General features: G+C 38.4%; 1 protein-coding gene across 6 annotated transcripts in view; it reads left to right on the top strand.

Annotated features, from left to right (window-relative positions):
• The window catches only part of DLG2 (discs large MAGUK scaffold protein 2), an 895,217-nt gene that overhangs the window by 312,347 nt on the left and 561,204 nt on the right, over positions 1-21,666 (top strand). For all 6 annotated transcript variants that reach the window (XM_082046221.1, XM_082046225.1, XM_082046223.1 and 3 more), the window contains one exon: positions 16,150-16,311. In XM_082046221.1, the coding sequence (XP_081902347.1) occupies positions 16,150-16,311 (162 nt within the window). The remainder of the gene's footprint in view (positions 1-16,149; positions 16,312-21,666) is intronic.

Below are 21,666 nucleotides of genomic sequence, written 5' to 3'. Positions count from 1 at the left end.
TAATTCTCAACACCACCACAAAACTAATAAGGGAGCTTGTCATTGTGAAGTGAAATATTTTCCTAAAGTTAGTGCATTTGGTCATTTTGGTCCTACTGGGATAGTAGGAATCTTTTGAATATTGAAGCTATTTTTGCTATGACAGTGTATTCTTCTCCCTGCATAAGAAATTACAAAACACAAAAAAGACAGCAAATTGCAGCTGACATTCTCAATGACTTCTCATTTCAAATTAAGTAAAATAAATTTACTAACACCTCTTTAAAGCCTTTTTAATACTGTTTATTACTGATGTCCATGCAGGTTTCCAGTGCAAGCTGAGACTGACAACTTTGCTTGCATTATACCATATAGTGTGTATATATTTGTGTGCATTTAGTGTCTGACAACAGTTCTGTTGTAAGGCTTGTATCACAGTTCTGTAAGTCAGAGCCATAACATTTTCTTTGAAAGAAAGGCTCTTCCTCTTGCTATTTGGCAATATTATGATCATGGACCATTCTGACCTTGTCTGTTTTCATGAATTAGCATTATTTATATCTATCTCCCCAGTTCTTACAATTGACAAAGGCATTTTCAGTACTGCTGGTTTAATTTCTTTCTGTTCCTATGCATACATACAATGTTGACATATGTCAATTCTTCAAGCCCTTGCTTTCCTTCTGCAGCTCCCCAGCCTCCTCAGAGCTTATTACTGCTATACGTTGGCATTCCCAAGAGCTGCAAATTCCTCCATCTAGCCACCAAATCATGAGTTTTTATGAAAGATTGCATTGAATAGAAGGGATTTGAGTGTTATCTATTTTTTCAGTTTCTGAACTTTCTTTGGCCATTCATGTGTTTGTGAAATTTCTGACCTTTTTTTCTTACTTGCTCACTAATGATCTTCCCTAACTGTTCAGGTAGCCTGTGCTGCTGATGGAGAACTCAAAAATGTTCAAATCCCCCTCACTCCTTTATTTGGTGGAAGCAAGTCTTCCATCTCCTAGGTCTGCTTCTTCCTGGTGATCTTTGCACCCCTTGACGGCATCTTAGTCAGTTCTGCAGGGCTGGAGCAGGGCAGAAAGCAGCATAACTCATCCGTGAATGTCAGAGGTTGAGAGCACAGGAAACCTCCCTCCATTAACAGAAATCATTCATTCAAACGGTGTTGATCACAAAAGGGTACACTTGTTGGACACAGCAGTGTCTGGGGATTTTCTAATGACCCTCAGGAAATTAAGAATATCTTTTCCACAGAAGAACAAAGTTCTTCATTCAATGGTTTCTGCATATCTGGAGGAAAAGATTTGCCATCAATATTCAGCTCACCACTTGTGTTCTTTGTCGGCTAAAATGACCATTTATACAGGGAGAAAGAATTAGGTTCACTGAATATTTCATGTTATTTAAATTAATTGTCACAAGGACAACTTTTGCAAATCATCTCACACAAAGGGATGAATGCAAACCCTGAAGTGTGAAACCTGTGCATCTCACCTTAGACTTGTTAAATTTTGTGAAGCGAATTGCACTGAAAGTGATAAGGCTAAAGAAATAAAACGACTCTTGAGACTAGATGTGTGTGCTGAATTTCTCCACTTAATGAGATTTAAGTGGCTTAACAAACTTAGAAATAATTTAACCCCTCTTTAAAATTCTTTTGAAACTTGGAAATATAAGGGATTGCATAAGAAAAGAAGTTTCAAGCAACTCTGCAACAGGCAATTCCACTTTTAGGATACCTTTAAATACCCTCGTCCTTGAGGGAAATATAAATTTTAACATCATCCCTGAACTCCTTTTTTTGTTGTTGTTGTTTCATTTTGTTTTGTTTATAATTCTGTCTTTGGGACTTAATTGCCAAACAGATTAGAAATGTCAAAAGATAGAAACAAATTTAATTTAATAGTAGAGACTGTGTGCCCAAATGTTTGCCTTTTTTTTTTTTTCCTAGCTATATTAAAGCCCTAATAAATTACATTGTTATCCCTTCTCGATCTTTAGGTCTAATGAATAATATTATTCTCTCTCCTAAGCTTTCTTTTTCAATATTTTTAATATACAGAAATCTAAAATAGGTACATTAAATGGATTTTAGCTGAACATATTTATAAAACAAGCTCTTGTTTGAAGGCAGGGAATAAACAGAAAATGAAATTTGTGTGAATATGTCTATATGTTGGCTGGTTACGTGATTTGGTGCAATTCTAATTTAGTTGAAACTGTTATGATAAAGCATTTTTCCTTCTGGAAATGTTTCATGGGAAGGTATCTATCTTTATTAATTGTCTTAAAAATAATTAGAATCACATTTGCAAACAAACACAATAATGTATTTCAAATCCTCCTTTTACTTTTGTTTTGCATTACGTGTTAGCTTGTCACATTATTTTAAAAACAGGCACTCCGATTGAAGTAAAACAATTGACTGATACGTTGATTTTCTTTTTTTTCTTTTTTTCTTTTTTTTTTTTTTCAGGGAAATTGCTCTTGATTCACTATGAAAGTATCATAAACAGTTTTTTTAAATAGTAGAATTTCATGTGAAACCTCGTTCGGTAGTGATATAAATAAATACAGATATTAACATTAATTTCACTTGGGATATCTTTTGGTTTTTATCCTCCATATGGTCTTTTGGGAGCTTTCTGACTACATTTTCTTACTGATAACAAGTAATCTAAATTCCACATCCTGCTAATGAGAGTCAAATACTGATTCCTGATGTAGCTTAGAAAGACAGCAAACATATAAAAATAAACAAGTACATGACAGGATAGAAATGTCAGATATAAACTCACTGTGAACATGTTTTGAAACAAATGGCTACCCTTTTTCTTTGGTTTATTGTAAAATTAATTTAAAGAAGAAATCTGGCTAGGGCACCTTTTACAAAAAAGGGGTCCACGTTTTTTTGTATAGAACTGTAAATATGTGCCATACATAGTCTCTTCTAAGCCAGTGTTTTTTACATAAAAATACTTCTGGGAAATATGATGCATTCAACAAGACTGGTGAAGGGACTTGAACACAAGACCTATGGGGAGAGGCTGAGGGAGCTGGGCTTGTTTAGTCTGGAGAAGAGGAGGCTTAGAGGTGAGCTCAGCACTCTCTAGAACTACCTGAAGGGCAGTTCTAGCCAGGTGGGGATTGGTCTCTTCTCCCAGGCAGGCAGCAATAGGACAAGGGGGCATGGGCTTCAACTCTGCCAGGGGAAATTTAGGCTGGGTATTAGAAAGCAATTCTTTGCAGGGAGAGTGGTCAGGCATTGGAATGGCTGCCCAGGGAGGTGCTGGACTCGCTGTCCCTGGAGGTTTTTAAGCTGAGATTGGACATGGCACTTAGTGCCATGATCTAGTCAATGGACTGGAGTTGGACCAAGGGTTGGACTTGATGATCTCTGAGGTCTTTTCCAACCCAGTCGATTCTGTGATTCTGAAGCCAGAACAAGGAAGAGAATGGGCCCAGAATATGTGATTAGCCATTTATGCATATGATGCTAGCTAGTATAGCTTGGCAATATATATATAAAGTGCAACTTTTCAGGTGATTTCATGGGCAGGTCAGCTCTGACACCACGCAGAGAGTTGTCAGGAGGTCTGCAAGGGTGTTGGAAAATGCAGACATCTCACCTATTTCCAGGTGAGTGCTGAGCATTTGCAAATGAGCAGCACGGATGTGTGAAAGTTAGCGAGGTGGGAGGAACTGAAAAACTGCAAATTTTCATGCAATAAGCATAATAACTAAAACACTTTGGAAATTTTCCTACAACACTTGGATGCACTTCACTTGGAAAACATTGACTTCAATAAAGTCATTCAGAAGCTTTGAGAATAGACTTTGTCCTGTTATGTTTAGGTATCTTGGGGGTCTGATTCATTCAGCTTATTAAGAAATAAGTTTTTACTGGATTTTCTTGTAAATACATGGAATAAGAAATGAAGGAAAAATTTTTACAGTGCTTCCATGGCACTTTAATTAGCTCAAGAAGAGAATGTGTTAAGATGCTATGTTTCTAGGTATTTCACTATTGTAATAATATTTTTAAAAAATTGAGGACAGTTAGTACAAAAGTGAAATATCATCCTACATTTGTTCAGACAGCTAAAGAGCATCTCATAACACTAGTTAATCATCTGTAAAAGAAACTGTTCCAAACATTTCCTGCTGCACCACTTAATCATCATTTTGGTGGTAAAAAAAGTTAATAAGGCCACACTTTTAATAAGCTAATAAAGCTGAAAAAGTATCTATGAGAACATGGACGTATAGGGCCAAAATATTACTTGCAACTGGGATTTGACTAATGCTATGTTCAACTTCAAGTCTAATAGTTTGCATGGTAGCAAGGGAAATTAGATGGTGTTGCCCTTCCCAAGGGAGCTGCAGGAGAACCAGGCTAATTTAACACCACCCAGAGATTATCAGCTTTTGAAAATACAGATGTACATTCACAACAGGTTGTGGCAATTCCCACATAGGCAGTTTTCACTTTGGTTTAGTCACGTAGCAATTGGGACAAAATGCCAAGTCACTAGGCTGAAAAATAAACACACCTCCCATGGGGGACCAAATGTCCATGGGTCATCTCAGGGTCTGAGAGTCAGAGGAGCTTCTGAGTGAGGTTCACCAGTGTCAGTATCTCAGCTTTTGGGTAGTTAGTGTCAAGCATGCGGCACCATGAAAGGGCAGCCCACCCCTTCCTGAGCAGCAAATATGAGATGAATCACTCAAAAAGGTGCATATTCCTTGGTGTGGATAGTCATTCACACAGCTGTGATTAATGTTTGCAGAATTTTGCTCATGCAGAGAAGTTTTATAAATAGTCAAATGTGTTTTTACCACTTGATACATGATAGTTGGATGTGAATAATGTTACGTATATATATAGCCACTGACTTTTAGATCAGTGATCCAACTGCAACAAAGGTCAACAACAAGTTAAAGGCATGCTCGCTTTCTCATTGTCAAGATAAAAATGAGCTGTAGCTCTCAGTTTGGTTCCCAGGGAGCATTTCTTTTCCTCAGCAGAAAATCACAGCTCCAGACTCAATAAAATGTTTTCCTTGTTGGTATTATCAGCTGAGTAGCAGAGGATTGACAGAAAATGGAGAGTGACTTCCCTGCTCTTGTAAAGGTGGTTTATGCAGAGAAAAAGATGCATTTTTTACAAAAGAGCTTTTATTTGGGGGAGTTCATGTTGCTACCTCATGAGAAAACATAGAGATATAGGTATTGGGCTATCCATCCAGCACTTAGCCAAATACTAAAAAAGGATGAAAAATGAATAATCAAATAGCTCTAAGTAGACCATATTCCCAGACAGATGTTGCAGTTCTGAGGATTTGGCCCACTGCACATATAAAGCTTTGGAAAATATTTATTTATATAATAAATCAATCAGTTTGTTGGGTCGGGACTTTAAGAACACTCTCTGCCTAATAATAAAACTGCTGTGTCTAGACCAAGCTATTTGCTTGGGATTGTCTCTGATTTTTGTTTTGGGTATCATTTTGTGATACTGCCTTTCATTTCAAAGTTAACAGAGCCTCATGATTGCCTTATGATCTGGGCTGAATCTAATTTTAACCAGGATGGGTTTTGCTTTGTCCTCATTTTCTAATAATTAAGAACAACAGAAAATGTACCATGACATTGTTATTCAGCTGACAGTCATTTATGCAGCCTTCTTGAAAGCTAGTCATTGAGACCAAAGGAATTTAGATTTTATTTTCTTCATGATATTTTATGCAAGATATTTACTTCCTCCAGCTGAAAATGTAAAGAAATTGAAGAAAAGTTGTTGATATATCTAAACTTTTTTCAAATAGGGATTCTTAGTGAATGCAGTAGGGTTTTAACCTTTTAATTAAGTGTTACTGCAAAGGAGGATGGTTTTGAACATCCGTAAGGTCAGTCTGCAAGAAACACATTTGCTATTGCTTAGGAGTTAACTTCACTAACTTCTAAAGCCTTCAGCCTTCCTCTTTGTCTTCCCCTGCTTTCTGCAGCTATAAAAACACCCAAAAAAAACTCATCAAGAAGCAAGAATCAAAATACTGTAGAATTTGGCACAAAGACAGTCAGACACAATGGTGAGACACAACATGGTATGCGACAGAAGAGTCACATGGCATCTCTCAAAAGCAAAAAAATTTGAGGTATCCATGTTAAGACATAGAATCTTGATTTTCAAGAAAATGGACTGGTAGTTAAATTTCCATCTAAAGTGCTGTCTGGTGCCCAGAGAGTCTTCTGTGCTGTATAAGATAAATCTGAATTTTTATAGCATTTTTCATCTGTAAAGGACTTTTCAGTCATTACCAACCCTGCCAGATATATACTACAATATGATACAAAGCAAGTGCCTGATCATTTAGGCATGGAGTCCAGCTTATGTTTGCAGAGACTCCGAGCCCAGTTGGCTTCTTTAAAACATGAGTGCTCCAAATCACTTAGAAATTAAAAAAAAAAAAAAAATTAAAAAAATGCCCTTTCTTCCAACATGACTATGGAAGGACATGCCAAAATAAAAATAGCCCCAACAAAAAAACATCAAGCAAAGTAACTACTGGTTGATTTTCATACTTAAATTCAAACATGAATAATGTGTACCTGTCCCAACAGGACAAAGGCAAAGCTTAGGTGCTTAGATCTAAAAGTAATTCTACAGGAAATAAAAATCTGTGCATATATCCCTTTCTATCCTGCAATGTTGCTAGCTACCTGCAGTTCTGTTCACCATGACCAGCTTATTGCTTTGGTCCAGTCTAAGCCCTATGGGACCTGAAAAACTAAGGGAGGCAGTGCTGGCAGGCTTGCTTGGCCATTCAGAAAATGCGGTTGTAATACCTTTATAAGTTTATTTTTAAATAAAATAAGCAGTGGTGATGATAAACTGCTCCCTTATGTCCTGAGGAGTGCTGGATTCATTTTCTTTGTGGGCTCAAAGGATGCAAGCCCAAGAGATTTTCCCATTACACTAAACTCAGTGTACACATAGCTAGTGTAATATAATGGGATATTGGGTTCCTGCTCAGCTCCTGACCTGGGAATAATTCTACCTCCATGTGTTGCCATCAGTGAACTGAAGGAGCTTCCCCTGGAGCCATGAGCTCCTTACATCAGGAGCTAGGCTGATTGTGGAGAGGTGGAAAGGTGGAAATACTGATTTTGGTTTAGCCTCAGTACAGCAAATATTCACTTGTTCATACAATAGCTTCATGTTTCTCTACATTCTGTTTATAATGACAGCTACTTTGCCTGCTTGCATCTTAACCAGGGCTTTATTAAAGTATCTGAAAGCACAGATTATTTTACTACAATTATGCTGTACTGAAAGACTTTGAAGGATTAAGACCTAAAGGTCCAAAGCTGCTTTTTCAGTAAGTGCCCTGCTTTAGAAATGTTGATCTTGACTCTTACAGGTGTCAAGTACATGCAAATTCACCTGGCGCAAATGTGTTTTGCTGGCCTATTGAACACCTAGTTAAAATGTACTGAATCCATTATTTTGTTAGTAAAAATTCATAGCTTTTACAAGAGGAGGCTGATAAAAATAGTAGATATTTGAGACTTGTAATAACTTTTCCAGCACCAACAAAAATTGTTTTGGTACAAAAAAGATGTTATCTTCAAAGGTAATGGTCTGGTTTCATCAGTGGCAACAGCAAGATTATTTTGCAAGTTTATGCACACAGGACATTTGTATTTTTATTTAAGAAGAGCCAGTTTTCCACAAACATTGAAAAATTCAGTACTTATCTCTATACCTTTTTCACAGTAGAAAGAGCAGGAATGCTATTAAAGTTTATGAGGTTTTTTATGTATGTATACATTGTGTTCAAAGAACAGTTAAGGGATGGCAGAGTTATAAAGTTAACCACTCAGATTTAGGATACGCAAGAATTAAGATGGTCTAAGCAATTTTATTTCAGGCCGTCTGAGGCCATATATTGTAATGCAGTATTATAATATAACTCAAATACATTTTTAATTACAGCTATTTTTGTTTTCACGGGCCCTCTGCTTCTTTCAGTCATGTGGCATTTTACATTCAACAAATGTCTCCATGCATTATTTAACACATGCAGTTCAAACTGTGTTCCATTTACACAATTACTAATTTTCTCATTGATTTTGCTGTTACATGAAGCATAACCATGGTATCCAAGTATTTCATAAACGGTAATGAATTTATTTTCACAATATTCCTGTGTGATTAGAACTTTTACTCATTTAACAAAACGATTAAGAACAAATGAGTCCACTAGTTCCTGTGTCCAGGTTGTGATACTGAGAATGAAATTAATCTCATGCCTAAATCCTAAGCTGCTTGCAGTCCAAGTTAGGAAAAAAAGCAAAAAAAATAAGAGAAAAAGTGCCTTCAGTAAGAAATTATTTGATAACTATACACATACTATTGCGAAGTTTCAGTTATTCACAAGGGAATCTGGTTGATCTGCTTATGCCAGAAGTTTATGTGTCAGCTGATACCAATTCCACCTTAGTTTGGCTTCTTGGAGTACACAGGATTCCTTTGCATTTTTTCTGTACAAAGTCCAGCTCCCCCAGATTTCAGCTGAAGCTGCTGATGCTCAGCACTTCTGCAAAAGGTAGCCATCTGTGTCTACCTCGACCTTCCAGAGTGAGGAACATCTCGATTCTACACCTGTGGAAAGTCTGGTTTTGTGAAATGACTAGATTTCTGTGACAAAAGCAAGAGCAAAACCAGTTAGCTACAGTAGCATTCACTTGTCTTATTCCGAGACATCCTTTTGCACCCATAGCCTTTGTCCAGAATTCTCCAGTTTATTGAAGAAATTATACAGGAGTCCCACAGACACACAGTCCCTGTGTCTTTCAATATGCAATTAATTCCCAAAGGACTGCCCTGTCTGCACAGTGAATGTGATAGGGTTCATGAAGAATTCATACAACCTTGACTGTTCAGCACTTTACTCTGCAAACCCATCTTTCGTTTAACCCATGAATTCAGTTTTAATTAAAAAAAAACAAAAAACAAAAAACAAACAAACAGAAAAATAAAATAAAACCAGAGTCTAGTTTTCCTCCTAGAAGAGTCTAGTTTTCCTCCTAGATTTCATTTAGAGCTGGGACTTCAGAAGAAGTGAGGGTATCAATGGGAACACTTATATTCAAGAAGCCTGGGAAATGGGAATGTGTGAGCAGTGCAAGGGTCGAATTTTAAAATGACTCTCCACAGCCCTAGATGGAAAGTCTACAGAACCTAGCATGGGGCAAGGCCACCATCTGCAGAGCCACAGGCCCCTGTCACCTGAGTAATTGCTGGGAGCAGCTACCGCTATGCAAACTTGCCCAGGGGGCAGATAAGACAAATGCTGTCCCTAGGGGTTTTACAAGTAATTTTCAGCACCAGAGAAGCACATATTTTCTGGTTCTCTGCCTCTTCGGTTTTTACCACTTGAGCTTTGGTCTTTATCACCATTTGCTCCAGACCCTGTTCTGATGATTTTTGTGTTCCTTCCCTTCCCTAGAGAAACCTCAAGTCAGCCTTTCTTGGATTTGCCATTAACACATTATAGATTGCTTGGTTTATCTTACCAATGATATGTAAATCTCACCATATTGGATTATGTATGCATCCAAGGGAGAAGAGGACTCAGCGTAATATTTTCATTTATCTTTTTCTTATCAGTAATGCTGTTTCAAGGAACTACTCTGCTCCTCCTTGACTTTTCATTCCTTCTCCTGTGTTGCCTTCTCCACTAGAGCTGCTGCACCTATTTATGAGGCTGGCAGCTCCATAAATACATAATTCAGGTTTAGACAAACCTGGAAAAACCCCTAGTCTTAATCAGTGACTGAACAGTACAAGTAAAGGAGCAGGATGAGAGCTGGCACAAGGAAAAGGGATGCAGGAGATGGAGAATCATCCATATTATCACGAAAAAAATATACCCGGAGACTGCATGAGATACTTGGGCATAAGATGAACTCATGGCAAGAGTACAACAATAGACACTATGCCCAAATACCATCCCTAAAGACCTCCTTCAGTTGGACCTTTCAGGGAATCGCAATTAACACTGGAATTAGCACAGTCTCACAGCATCCCTTCAATCTGCAGCTCTCCACAGCGACCACCGGTGGGTGCTGACACAGCCAGGCAGCGTCCCAAATTAGCACTATGAAACTGGGCAGGCTTGAGGGCCCAAAAGGCCCACCACAACTGCATCTACTCAAGACCCATGAAGCCTAAGAAGCAGAGTTAGGGGACAAACTGGTTATCCTCTGGAGTAACCCGGGAGGTGCTGTCCTACTGACTGATGCTCAGAAGGGCATTGGGAAATAATATAATGAAAATATGTAGTTAAACTTCAATCAGTACATAGATACGTGCAAAACTAAGAGATACAAATCACTTACATTTTTTTGTTTGTTGTGGTTGGATAACTGTGAAGAAGTCACTAGCAGTGTTCATGAGGAAAAGGAGTCCTTTTTTTAGTATAAATTCAACTAAGTAGGGCATCCAAGTGTGCAGACTGGGGAGAGGGTTTCAGCTGCAAAACACAAATACCCTGCTGTTGTCATGAGCAGAGCAGAGCCGGACTAAATTAAAATCGATGGTTTTGGTATAAAAAACATACGAGGGGCAAGCCATTTATTTATTACATTACGTGATTATTTTGTAATCTTCTGATATAAACCCAGGGTGTTTGTTTTGCTGTGCTGCATTGCCACCACAGGCTTATTGGCAGGGAAACTGAGACACAGCGACTGGTGGCATTTTCCAGCTCTATCTCTCCAAATGCTCAGTTGTAACCTCAGCACAGCCGCCCCGTGCCAGAAGCTGTTGTTCCTCAGGTCAGGCAAGGGGTGGAAAAGGAGAATTTGGGAGGCTCAGTGCTTCCACGCTGGAGGATTGCACCAGTAGAACTGGAGGCACCAGGGGATGGGAGTGGGGACATGGTGCGTCTGGGGCTGCACGGGGAGCTGTGGGGAGAAGGAGGTGAGAAGGATGGAGCTAATGAGGCATAAAGACTTCTGTAGTGGTTGTGCACATATCAGGAAAACAACAAAAAAGAGGGGAAGACTGGAAAAATATAAAAAGGAGTATGCAAGTGAAGCTATTGCAGGACAAAGGGATGGAGAGGTTGCTACAGCGTGATGCTGATAAAATATATGGTTTCACCCACATCTTTCCTTTGCTCCACTTAGATAAACAATCAGTATTAGCTGGACTCTTTTTTTTTTTTATAGTCTTCAGCCACATTCACCATTTAATACTAGCAAAGCCGCCCTCTTAGAGTGTCTTTTTTTACACTGGTACTTCAAGTTAAAAATCTATTTTAAATTATTGGATAGCAAGTAGCAACCTCCAGAGGGCTAAACTGATGCTGTTAACAGGTCCAAAATGCGATGCAGCATATGGAGCTGAATACCTCATGGTACAGATTTGCATGCAGGCGGTTTTAATTAGGATTTAGAATTCCTGGAGGAATGCAGCATTCTGGGCTAGTCTCAGTCTTGTCAATACATTGTGTTTCTGTTCATGCAAAAGCCTGCAAATCCAATAGGTTCCTACTTGCTTTTAACTTTTGATGCTTATATGAACTGTTAGGCTTCCCTCCAACTGACAACAGGTTTGAGTATAATCATACCTGTTCATATGTACTTACTATAAACCATTGCCACCTTTTTTTAATAATGTTGTACCACGTCAGTTCAAAATAAAAATCATTTGAATTTATGACATTTCATTGCTACCTATTATTTCCTGCGATTCTTCATAGCCATATGTGAGCATATGTTTTAACTTGATGGTTCTTGTGCCATCTTGTGAGCAAAAGGTGCAAGTACATCCAGCTAATACAAGGAAGAGGTACTTTGGCTAATGTCCATTTCATGTCTTCATCATGAAAAATAAAATTTAGAATTTCAAAAACAGATGAGGAGTATACTGAAAAGTGTATTTTTTTTCCCACTAAATTTTACTTGCATTTTTTAAAAAACCTGAACATATATTCCCTAAAATGGGCAAATACCTGTTGTTTTCAGTAAACTCAGAAAGTAATACATACATATATATATGTATTTTTCCCCCCTCTTAAGAAACCAGAAGTTCTTGTTGCACTGAATGGAAAAACTATGCAAGTTCTCAGTATTCAGTGCTGATAGTGTCTCTCATGTGAAAAAATTTGGTTTTTACAGGAAACCTCTTGTCCTCTAAAAATCATTATGTGTTTCTCGGAGATATGAATTCACAATATGAATTACACAAAGCACTGCTAGCTATAATATTAACACAGTGAAAAACCTAGTTCCTGACCTTAGAAAGTCTGCTGTCTCCTGGAACCTTTAAGGGAAAGCAACAACAAGAACAACAAAACCATAAAAATAAATCATAATGGCAGTAACCAACCTACAACCTTTTTTTTTTTTTAATAATAATTATTACTTTTACTATTAAAGTCAGTGTAGCTGCACTAGGGCTTGAGTTTAGAAGAAAAGACCAGAAAAATTTCCTGAGTTCTACCACTGCTTAATTAATTGATTATCTTTGTGACCTTGAGCAAGTTGTTGTATTTTTGTGCCTAATTTTACCGACCTTTAGATGATGTACATTTTTTTCAACAGGATGTTATGAGGCTTGGCTACCACTTGTAAAGCTCTTTGGGCTTCTTGGATGAAGGTTATTGCTGTGATATCATGACAAGCTTGTTGGAAATCTACTTGATAAGCAAAAGAGCAAGTCATTCACAATAAGTATAATTATTCAATGATTTAAGTGCCTTAATCTACTTCCACAGTCTTGGCAAGCAGTTTGTGATTTCTTCCATTTTATATAATGAGAAGAGTATTTTTTTCTCTTTTTACTCTATAGATTGATTGCAAATATTCAGAATTCAAGCTGTGTTGCTCATTTGCAATCAGTTGAATGAGTAACATTATTTCTACTCATGATTGGATGAATGCCCAAGGACTTGTGTGTGCAAATTGTGAAGTTTGTTTTCTCAAGATACTTGTCTGTATGACATTGAAATTTGCTGCCTTTGGAGAGCAGTGCCAGCAAAATTCAACACACTGAAGACCACTGAAAAAAGAGAAGCAAAGTGGCACTATCATTTTTTAATGAAACTGTGCAAATTAAACTTTTGTCTAAATTGGCCAAATCCATTATGTTTTTAGGTTTTCCTGTTGCTAAAACTGTGAAAAAATCCAGTGTGTTGAATGCTGGACTTAATATCATATAGAAGGAAGATGACGATCAGCCTGTTCAAAGGTGGCTCCCATGTCAAGGTTGCAGCAGATGACCAGCATTGGTTAATCTGTGTGGGAGCTGCAAAGTAGCTCAGATCGCAGGTTGAGGGAAAAGGCAAATGAAGGAAAAGGAGCAGGCAGCATTGGGACCCAATTGCATGCCTTTTCTATCCCCAGATTGCAATGGAACAACTGGAGGTCGTTTTGTCTTGTGGCAAATTATCTGCAGAAATTCCTTTCCCTGTGGTCTCTAAGTGATGTGGGTTCTATGAAGACCCACAGCTTCTAATATGCAGAATTCTGACCCCTCCTGAGGAATGTAAAAGAATAATACCATTCGAGACTTGAAACACTTTGCTCCCTCCTTTTGCAGCCCTCTCACTGCAAGCAGAACTAATGTGTGATGGATTGGAGTGGGGTCCAGTCAAAGAGGCATGTAGAGAAGAATGGGGCATGTGCTTTTGAATGGCAGCTCCAGTAGGACCACATTTAGCAGCTCAGGACACAGGTCAATTTGAGTCGATCTAAAATTGAATGTTTTGTTTGCATTTTCTGCAAAGCAAGGCCATGATAACTGGGAAAGAAAACAAAACAAAACAAAAATAAACAAATGAACAAAAACCCCAAACAAAACAAACAAACAAACAAAAACAACAAAAAGAAGCAAGCAAACAAAACACAAAACCCAAACCAACAAACAAAAAAAAACAACCAAACAACCAAACAACAACAAAAACAAAATATCAAACTGAGGGCTTTTGTAAAAGCCAGCTCTCTTTGGCCCAAAATCGAATGACAAATTCCCAACTGTCTTAATTGAGTAACAGTCTGTCAAATGTAGGTTGTAAGAACATCCATATTTCCATAGTAGTGCAGTAGTCTGGCTATTATAACTTCTATTACAACTTCCCATTTATATTTTATTTTATTTTAATTTATTTTATTTTATTTTATTTTATTTTATTTTATTTGAAATGTAAGGCTTTTGACCATTACCTTCTGCTGGATTCATATCTTCAGCCCTGTTTAGCTGACAAATCTTTGGCAAACACAGTCTTAGAAATGTCTTAGTACCATGTGACGACCAGTAATACTGGAATAATCTCACATTGTAGAGAGAATGATAGCTTATAAAAACACACATTCATATTAAAAAATCACAGCAGTGCACTTCACTTTCCCATTATAGGTAATTACAGAGGATTTTAAATATCTGATGCTAGTTGGCAGCATACAATACCCTGTCAGCAGCAGGCACTGATTTGTAATTTAATTATCATAAGACATCCACCTGTTCTTTTGTCAAATGTAAAGTAACATTTCCGTGTAATCATGCTTTTCCTTCCAGAAATTTGAATTAATCCTTAGAGAAAACCCTGGTTTCTAGGGAATGGGGTAATTTCAAGGACATTTGCAGGACCCCACCAAGACAGACTGTTGGAGAGGAATGAGGCATTTCTGCAGGATAGTCTCAATTTTGGTTTGGTATTTTCAGCCTTACCACAGTTTTTTTGCTGTGTCAAGCTGTTTTGGCTCACAGCTGAAAGCATTTCAGTGAAGAGACGCTGTGGGAGGAAAGATGTATAAAAATCAATTAGTTTGGTGCTGAGAACATGAGGCAAACACATACCAGGACTGACCCAGAAATGATCTAGGCTTGCACTTTGTGAAGAATGAGAAGGCACATGAGTTTATGGCACATGAACAGTGATATTATTGCATTTGTTAGGGCAATGTACAGTTATCAGATAAAATGATCAATTACAATTTTGAAGCATATGTTTTAACAGGAAAGTCTACCACTGGACATTCATGGAAGTGTTCAGCTTTTTGAGAGCACGAGGTTCAGGGTGAACCACTTTCTTTTGATCCTTGGTTCTCATTTATGCAACAGCGACACTGCAGTGCCACGTTGGAGAAAGGACTTACTCATGGGCACCAAGAGATATTCTCTCCTTAATGCCACCTCACACTGCTTCTGGTAGTGTAAAGCTGCATTAATATTCTGCCCAAAACTTCTTATGGCTTCTACCACTGCAGTCACTGGACATTTCTGTTTTTCCCATTTCCCAGGGAGATAGGATGACTCTGGTATTCTGTGGTTATTTCTGCTAATCACGTTGTAGCAAATGACTCACTTTAAAGAGGGCGTCTTTTAGTAGTCATCTTTTTTTGAAAGAATACTCATTGGATTCAAAAAATAATTAATTGCTTGGGGCTTAAAGGTCTATGTGCCAAGCCCTTAATGTGACATTGGTTGGAGTACCATCTATTACACTGATGGCTTCTTGCCCAAATAATGCTTGTCTGGTGCCAGTCATTTTATAGATTCATTAATTATCTGAAAAGTGAATATGTGAAGGGTCACAGGCATATTCCAGAAAAGAAGAGAATAAATCATGTCACATATGTATATTGAAAATAACTGGCAATTGCTGATGACAGTGTTAGGTTAACAGTGGGACTCAATGATCTTAAAGGTGTCTTCCAACCAAAATTATTTTTTGAGTCTATCATTCTATATGGCCTTCCAAATAAATATTAGTCTTTGATTTTGCTCATTCCAATATTTTAGCATATTACTAACAGCTGAAAACGACGTTTATGATGGCACTATCTGCCCCTCTGTCATTCTTAAAGACTTATGAACTCCATTTCTGATTCACACTTTCCTCTCCTCCTGCTGCTCCCTGATGTCTGTACAGTGTAAGTTTTGTGTATCTGTGTGATCTACTATATTTTCTCTCTTTGATGAAAAGTTAAAAAAATAATGAGGTATTCTGTCCAGAACAGATTAGGAAATTTAAGAGTTATACAGCCCAATGTCTGATACTTTTCCTGTTATTCCATATTTACATTAGTACATGCACATTGCCTCCTCAAAGTTTATTTGTCCTTCCTTGCTATCTTTTTTTTCTCCAGAAATATCGTTATCAAGATGAGGACGCTCCACATGATCATACTTTGCCTCGATTAACCCACGAAGTGAGAGGCCCTGAGCTTGTTCATGTGTCAGAGAAGAACTTGTCTCAAATAGAGAATGTCCATGGATATGTCTTACAGTCGCACATTTCTCCTCTGAAGGTAGGATTGATATTCACTGTAGCTTTGGTCCTCAAATACGAGAAAACATGTAGCATGAAACGCTTGGGAAACTTATTTTGTTGTACAAACAGGCAAGCTTCTTTTTGAGAGAAGTTCGATTGTCCTGTGATTGATTGACCTGTGATGGGTTTTTAAGGCTCACTGCAGTGTAACAGGTGATGGTTTCATTGGCAGAGCTTTGTGTTGAGATGTGACCTTTTTACATTGAGCCAGATCTTTGTTTGAGAAAAAATGGTTCCTGGCAATTAAGCTTTTTTTTTTTTTGGTGCACATTAAGAAAGCAATAATGCAGGTTCTTGGCCTCAATATCATGGTGATTTTGGAATGGCAAACTTCCCTTCCTGATTGTCCCTGTTGAGAAACTGAACTATTACTGTAAATGTAACCATCTGATGGAGTCCTGATTTTTGCATCTCTCTAAAAGCTACATCAAACTCATACGTTATGCCTGAAAAATAAGCTCATTTGCCACTATTCAGAACCTTGCTACTCAAAAACTTGCTGTTTTCTGTGGGTTTTGTTGCAATTCAGAGAGGAGACATTTCGCTGTTAACTAATGCAACTGTTCATAAAATATAGAAGGTTTTCTGTATGTGTGTCTGATGTCCTCTGATATATTTTGCTGGGCAAAAAGTGCTTATCTTCATGGTGCACCTGCATGTTAACCAAAAATAAATCAATTTCTGAAAATTACATTTGTTCTTCAATAAGCCTGCAATAGTTTGAAGATGTTCCTAAAGCTTCTCTAATGAAAGGAGCATGGATGGAGTAATGAGCATAATGGTTTTGCTATTTTTATTTTCTACTCGGCCTGGGAAGGGCAAAAAAGAAGAATATTTTTTGCTAGAGGTGATGAAGTTCTGGACAATGGTTTTATTCAGGCAATTAACTAAGCAGCAAACAAGGCAGATGGGCTTTGCCCCTTCTGGTGCTCCAAGCTTGTGAAACGGGCATTGCTTGCCTAGCGGAGTGATTACAGTGTGTTTACAAGTGAAAGGAAATGCTTAGTATTAAAGATTGATGTGAATGTGGCTGCTGTTCATTAATCCTTCATGGAATAGCCATGTGAATGAATCTTTGTCCTCTGCTCTTGTTTCGGTGGGTAGCTTGTGTGTCATTTGTCTTATGTTTCAGCAGCTCTCCAGGTTGCTTACCTAACATCTACTGCAGAAGCCAACAGTATCAAGCAGTGACATATCTTCTTATGCTGTAGTAGATCAACTTAGTTGTTTGGAGGAGTTTACTTCCATGTGGCCTCTGTGTAACCTCAGGGGACAAACACAGACAAAGCAATTTCTTGCCTTTAAGGGAAATATTCCCACTCCTGTAGGGCTCCTGGTGGATTAGGATGTTAGTGGTGCTTCTTATTCATTAAAGTCAAAAATAGATATTTTGCTTCACAGATGGAGACTTTCAAGTAAGGCTGCATGATCCAAGCTGAAAATGTAGCAATGATGATGAAAAGCTTATTGTGAAGTGAGGTGAAGGGTTTCCCCAGACGTCTAGAGTTGCCTTAAAAAAGCTCGCAGTCTAATTTGCTCTTGTGACAGGAGAGAATTGTTTTCCGTTGCTGTTTTCTGAACTGATGGCAGGAGAGGAGCTATATAGTATTCCCACTTGGAAATAAGTGTCTTCTGCATGTTCTTTCCTTAGCCTGAGGATTTCTGTCTTTGACTCTGTTCCTTTCCCTTCTTTCCTTCAGATTCACAGTGTCTCATGCCTGCTACTTAATCTAAATTTAGTAATTTGTCTCTTCAGATAGCTTTGAAGTTCCTGCTTGCTTTCCTCTGTAGTCTATGTCCTGTCTTTTAACCTTCAGTAGAGATTTAGCTCAGGAGGATGGAGTAAACCTTCTCCTAAAGCTCATAGCACTGTAGTACCTTCCTATCTGAAATATCTGCTTTAAATTCACTTTAGTTTCTGGAAATTGACTGAAATCCCTATTCAGAAGCTTTTTGTCACAGTGATTTCCACATAGTTGAAAAATAGCATTCCAAACACTTCAAAATAAAATCAGAATTGGCTGTTGTCTTGAATTATAGACTTTCCATCACATAGTCTGATATTAAGTATTCCCCTCCTTTCTCAGCACTATTGTGTAAACATGGTTGCACTGAATAACGGTGAAATGTGAGGCGTATTGCCTCTCAACCATAGTGTGCCTTTCTAGGGAAATGTATAATACTGGCTTTTAAAGTTTTGCTAGATAAGTGTGCCTGCAGTTTCAATATTTTGTTGCCTTGCGTGAGAGGCAGAACTGCTGGAATCCTGCTCTGAGGTTGCATGACAAATGCTGGGGTCCAAGTACAGCCTGTCAACTCTAGTCTTAGGAGTGAGAAGATATTGGAGATTGCAGTGGGTTAAAGTGGTCAAGAAACTCCACCAAGAGCCGTTTGCACTGGAAAGGTTGACTCGTCCTGCCCCAGTTTTCTGAGTACAGGTCAGAGCATTTGGTGTAGGGGGAAAATGTGTGTAAATGAAAGCCACGAGTCTGCTTGTTCCAAGAGAGGGATCACATCACCTCCTGTGTGTCACTAGGACTGTCTGTCTAAGCAGCCACGCAGCCAGCAAGCACATCGTGAGAGCAGGGGGTAGATGTATGACTGAGTAGGGTTAAGTCATGGCCTGACTGCATTTCACTGTCTGGATTTCACTGTGGGCTTTGCAGCATCAGAGTGCACCTTCCCAAAAACTTTTCAGGCAGTCCTTTGTGTTTAGTGGCTTCAAAATGCGCCAACGACAGGATGATTTGCTCAATGTATTTGTGTTTGAAATAGTAGCATAAAATAAAAATATTTGAACATAAAATTAATCTAGTTAAGATGCTTTGGAACTGAAGTGTTTTCCCAAGGCCAGGCCACATATCCATCTTAATCACATCACTTTTCCCAAGTGACTTGTGTTTGGCAGAGGAAAGAGTTGCTTGTTTCCATATGTTTGTATTCATTTGGAAAGAAATCTGCAAAGGACATACAATCAGAGCCCCCTTCAGGGGGCTTGTTCCAGCTCCCATAACTGACGGATGCCCCCAGCCACCTGTTTGCTACCATAGAATCATTGAATCATAGAATAGTTTGGGTTGGAAGGGAACTTCAAAGCTCATCCAGTGCCACCCCTGCCATGAGCAGGGACATCTTCACCCAGATCAGGTTGCTCAGAGCCCCGTCCAGCCTGGCCTGGGATGTCTCCAGGGATGGTTCATCCACCACCTCTCTGGGCAACCTGGGCCAGGGTCTCACCACCTTCACTGTAAAATATTTCTCCCTCATGTCGAGCCTGAATCATCCCTCTTTTAGTTTAAAACTATTACCCATTGTCCTGTCACAACAGGCCCTGCTGAAAAGTCTGTCCCCATCCTTCTTACAGGCCCCTTTTAATTACTGAAAGGTCACAATAAGGTCTCCCTAGAGCCTTCTCTTCTCCAGGCTACCCTCACCCTGCATGTGCTGCTTAGTTTCCAGAGAACATCTCAGTGTGCATCTATCAGCCACTTTAACAGCTTGAGCACAGACTTTCTTCATGACAGTTACAAGTTTTGCAGCTGACTGAATTTCAGGCAGAGAAACCACAGCCCTGTCTATACCCATGTGTACATCTCCAAGTAAAACATTCCAGGGATTCTTTGAAGACTTTCTAATCCTCAGAATGGAAGGATCTAGAACATGTTTTTGAAGATGCGTAGTTCAAAATGCCTGACGTGGTGCTGTGTTGCATAATACAGATGCATCTTAAATTTGGCATCATGTTGCTCTGTACACATTGTTAAAGAACTTGGCTGTAATTTCAACTTCCAGATTATATGGTTTGATGCAGCCTAGAAATATCCTAGTGGAGTTATATCATTATTGGTTACTTTTTGTTTATGACCTTAACACTAGTTTTGTGTGCTGAATACTGTTCTCTTATCTTTCAAGTACTTAAAACATAGCGTGCATTAGCCAGATTACTTCCTTTCAGAAGATAATAATGAGCAATCACAGTTCTGTTCAAAAGTGGAGCCTCTTTTGATCGTATTTTTACTTTTTTAACTTCAGATTTCTTGCATGAACTTTGCTTTTCTACCACTTTTCTTCCTCTAGCATTTCTCATACCCTCAACTTAGTTCTAGAAAATGGTTGATTTTAGAAAGCTGCAAACTTCTATTAAAGATCGATCTACTTATTAGTGTGGAGAAAATAAAATTTACAACAGCCTCATCAACTTTTAATGTCAAACACAAAAGTTTTAAAGGAAGTTTTCAGTTACATGGCTGTATTAACATTTGGGAAAATAATAACACTTAGGAAAATGCTAAAATTTTATAATTTTTGTAGGAGTTGCCACATTAAGGTTGTAAATGTTCTTTTCAACTTATGGAGGTGATGAAATTGTGTTTTATTGATCTGTTATAGGAAACAGCATGTAATGTAACGAAAAAAATAGTTTAAAATCAGTTTCTTGCACTTTCCCTCATTTGCCACTAGATGGTGCAGTAAGATCGGAATTCTTTGATCTGCGCCTTTAACGCCTCAGTGACATGGTGTGGAGTGCTAATTCAGTAAAAATACCTTGTTAGAAATTAGATGCCTTCTGAATCCCTGGTCTGTTGGGAAATCTGAATAGAACACAACTGTGCCTGAAATTCAGACATGCAAGTTCTGTTTCTAAATTAAATATGATTCTCTTTCCCTTCCTCGTTGGTACAGAGCTAATCAGCGTTCGTAAAATGAACAATAACTCTGGCTTCTAAATGAACCTTATTAGTATTATTGTGATGTTAGATTTCTTTTTTGTTTAAGTATATGCCACTTTATCTAAATAAGCTTAAAAGCAAAAATCCATGTAAGGATCTTGTACCTCCTTGGTCCCTGAACATTTTCAACTTCAGGCTATTCCAACTACTACCTCCATTTCCTAATTTAATGCGAGGTTTGAGTGTAAGCATCAATGGCAGTTTTGCAAAAACAAGTAGCCAAGTAAATTACTGTTATTATCTTAGCCTAAGATATTTTTAAACAAGGAAGTTTTGTAACCTCTTCAGTTGTCTCCTCTTTGATGGCTTCGCTTTCTAGAAGGGGAAGAGTCACCCTGCATAGCCCTCCTTTTCTTTCTGTCCCAGGGCATTGTCCTGCAGCCCAGCAGAGCTGCTGACCGCTTAGAGAAAGTCAGGATTGATGGAATGGCTTTCCAGTGGAGGAAAAATAAACATCTCCACATGGAGCAAATGGGAAATTCATTTGCTTAGCGGTCTCCAAAATTAAGGTTCTACGTGAACTGACATTTCTGCAAACTGCTTTACAGAAGGAGATCTGCTTCTCCCACCACCACAGCACATGAGTTGCATTTGTTAGTTTT

Source organism: Streptopelia decaocto (genome assembly GCF_964273445.1).
Source record: "Streptopelia decaocto genome assembly, chromosome: 1".
Classification (NCBI taxonomy): Eukaryota; Metazoa; Chordata; class Aves; order Columbiformes; family Columbidae; genus Streptopelia; species Streptopelia decaocto.
The sequence above is the reverse complement of the archived record's forward strand: the minus strand, read 5'-3'. Positions and strand labels throughout refer to the sequence as shown.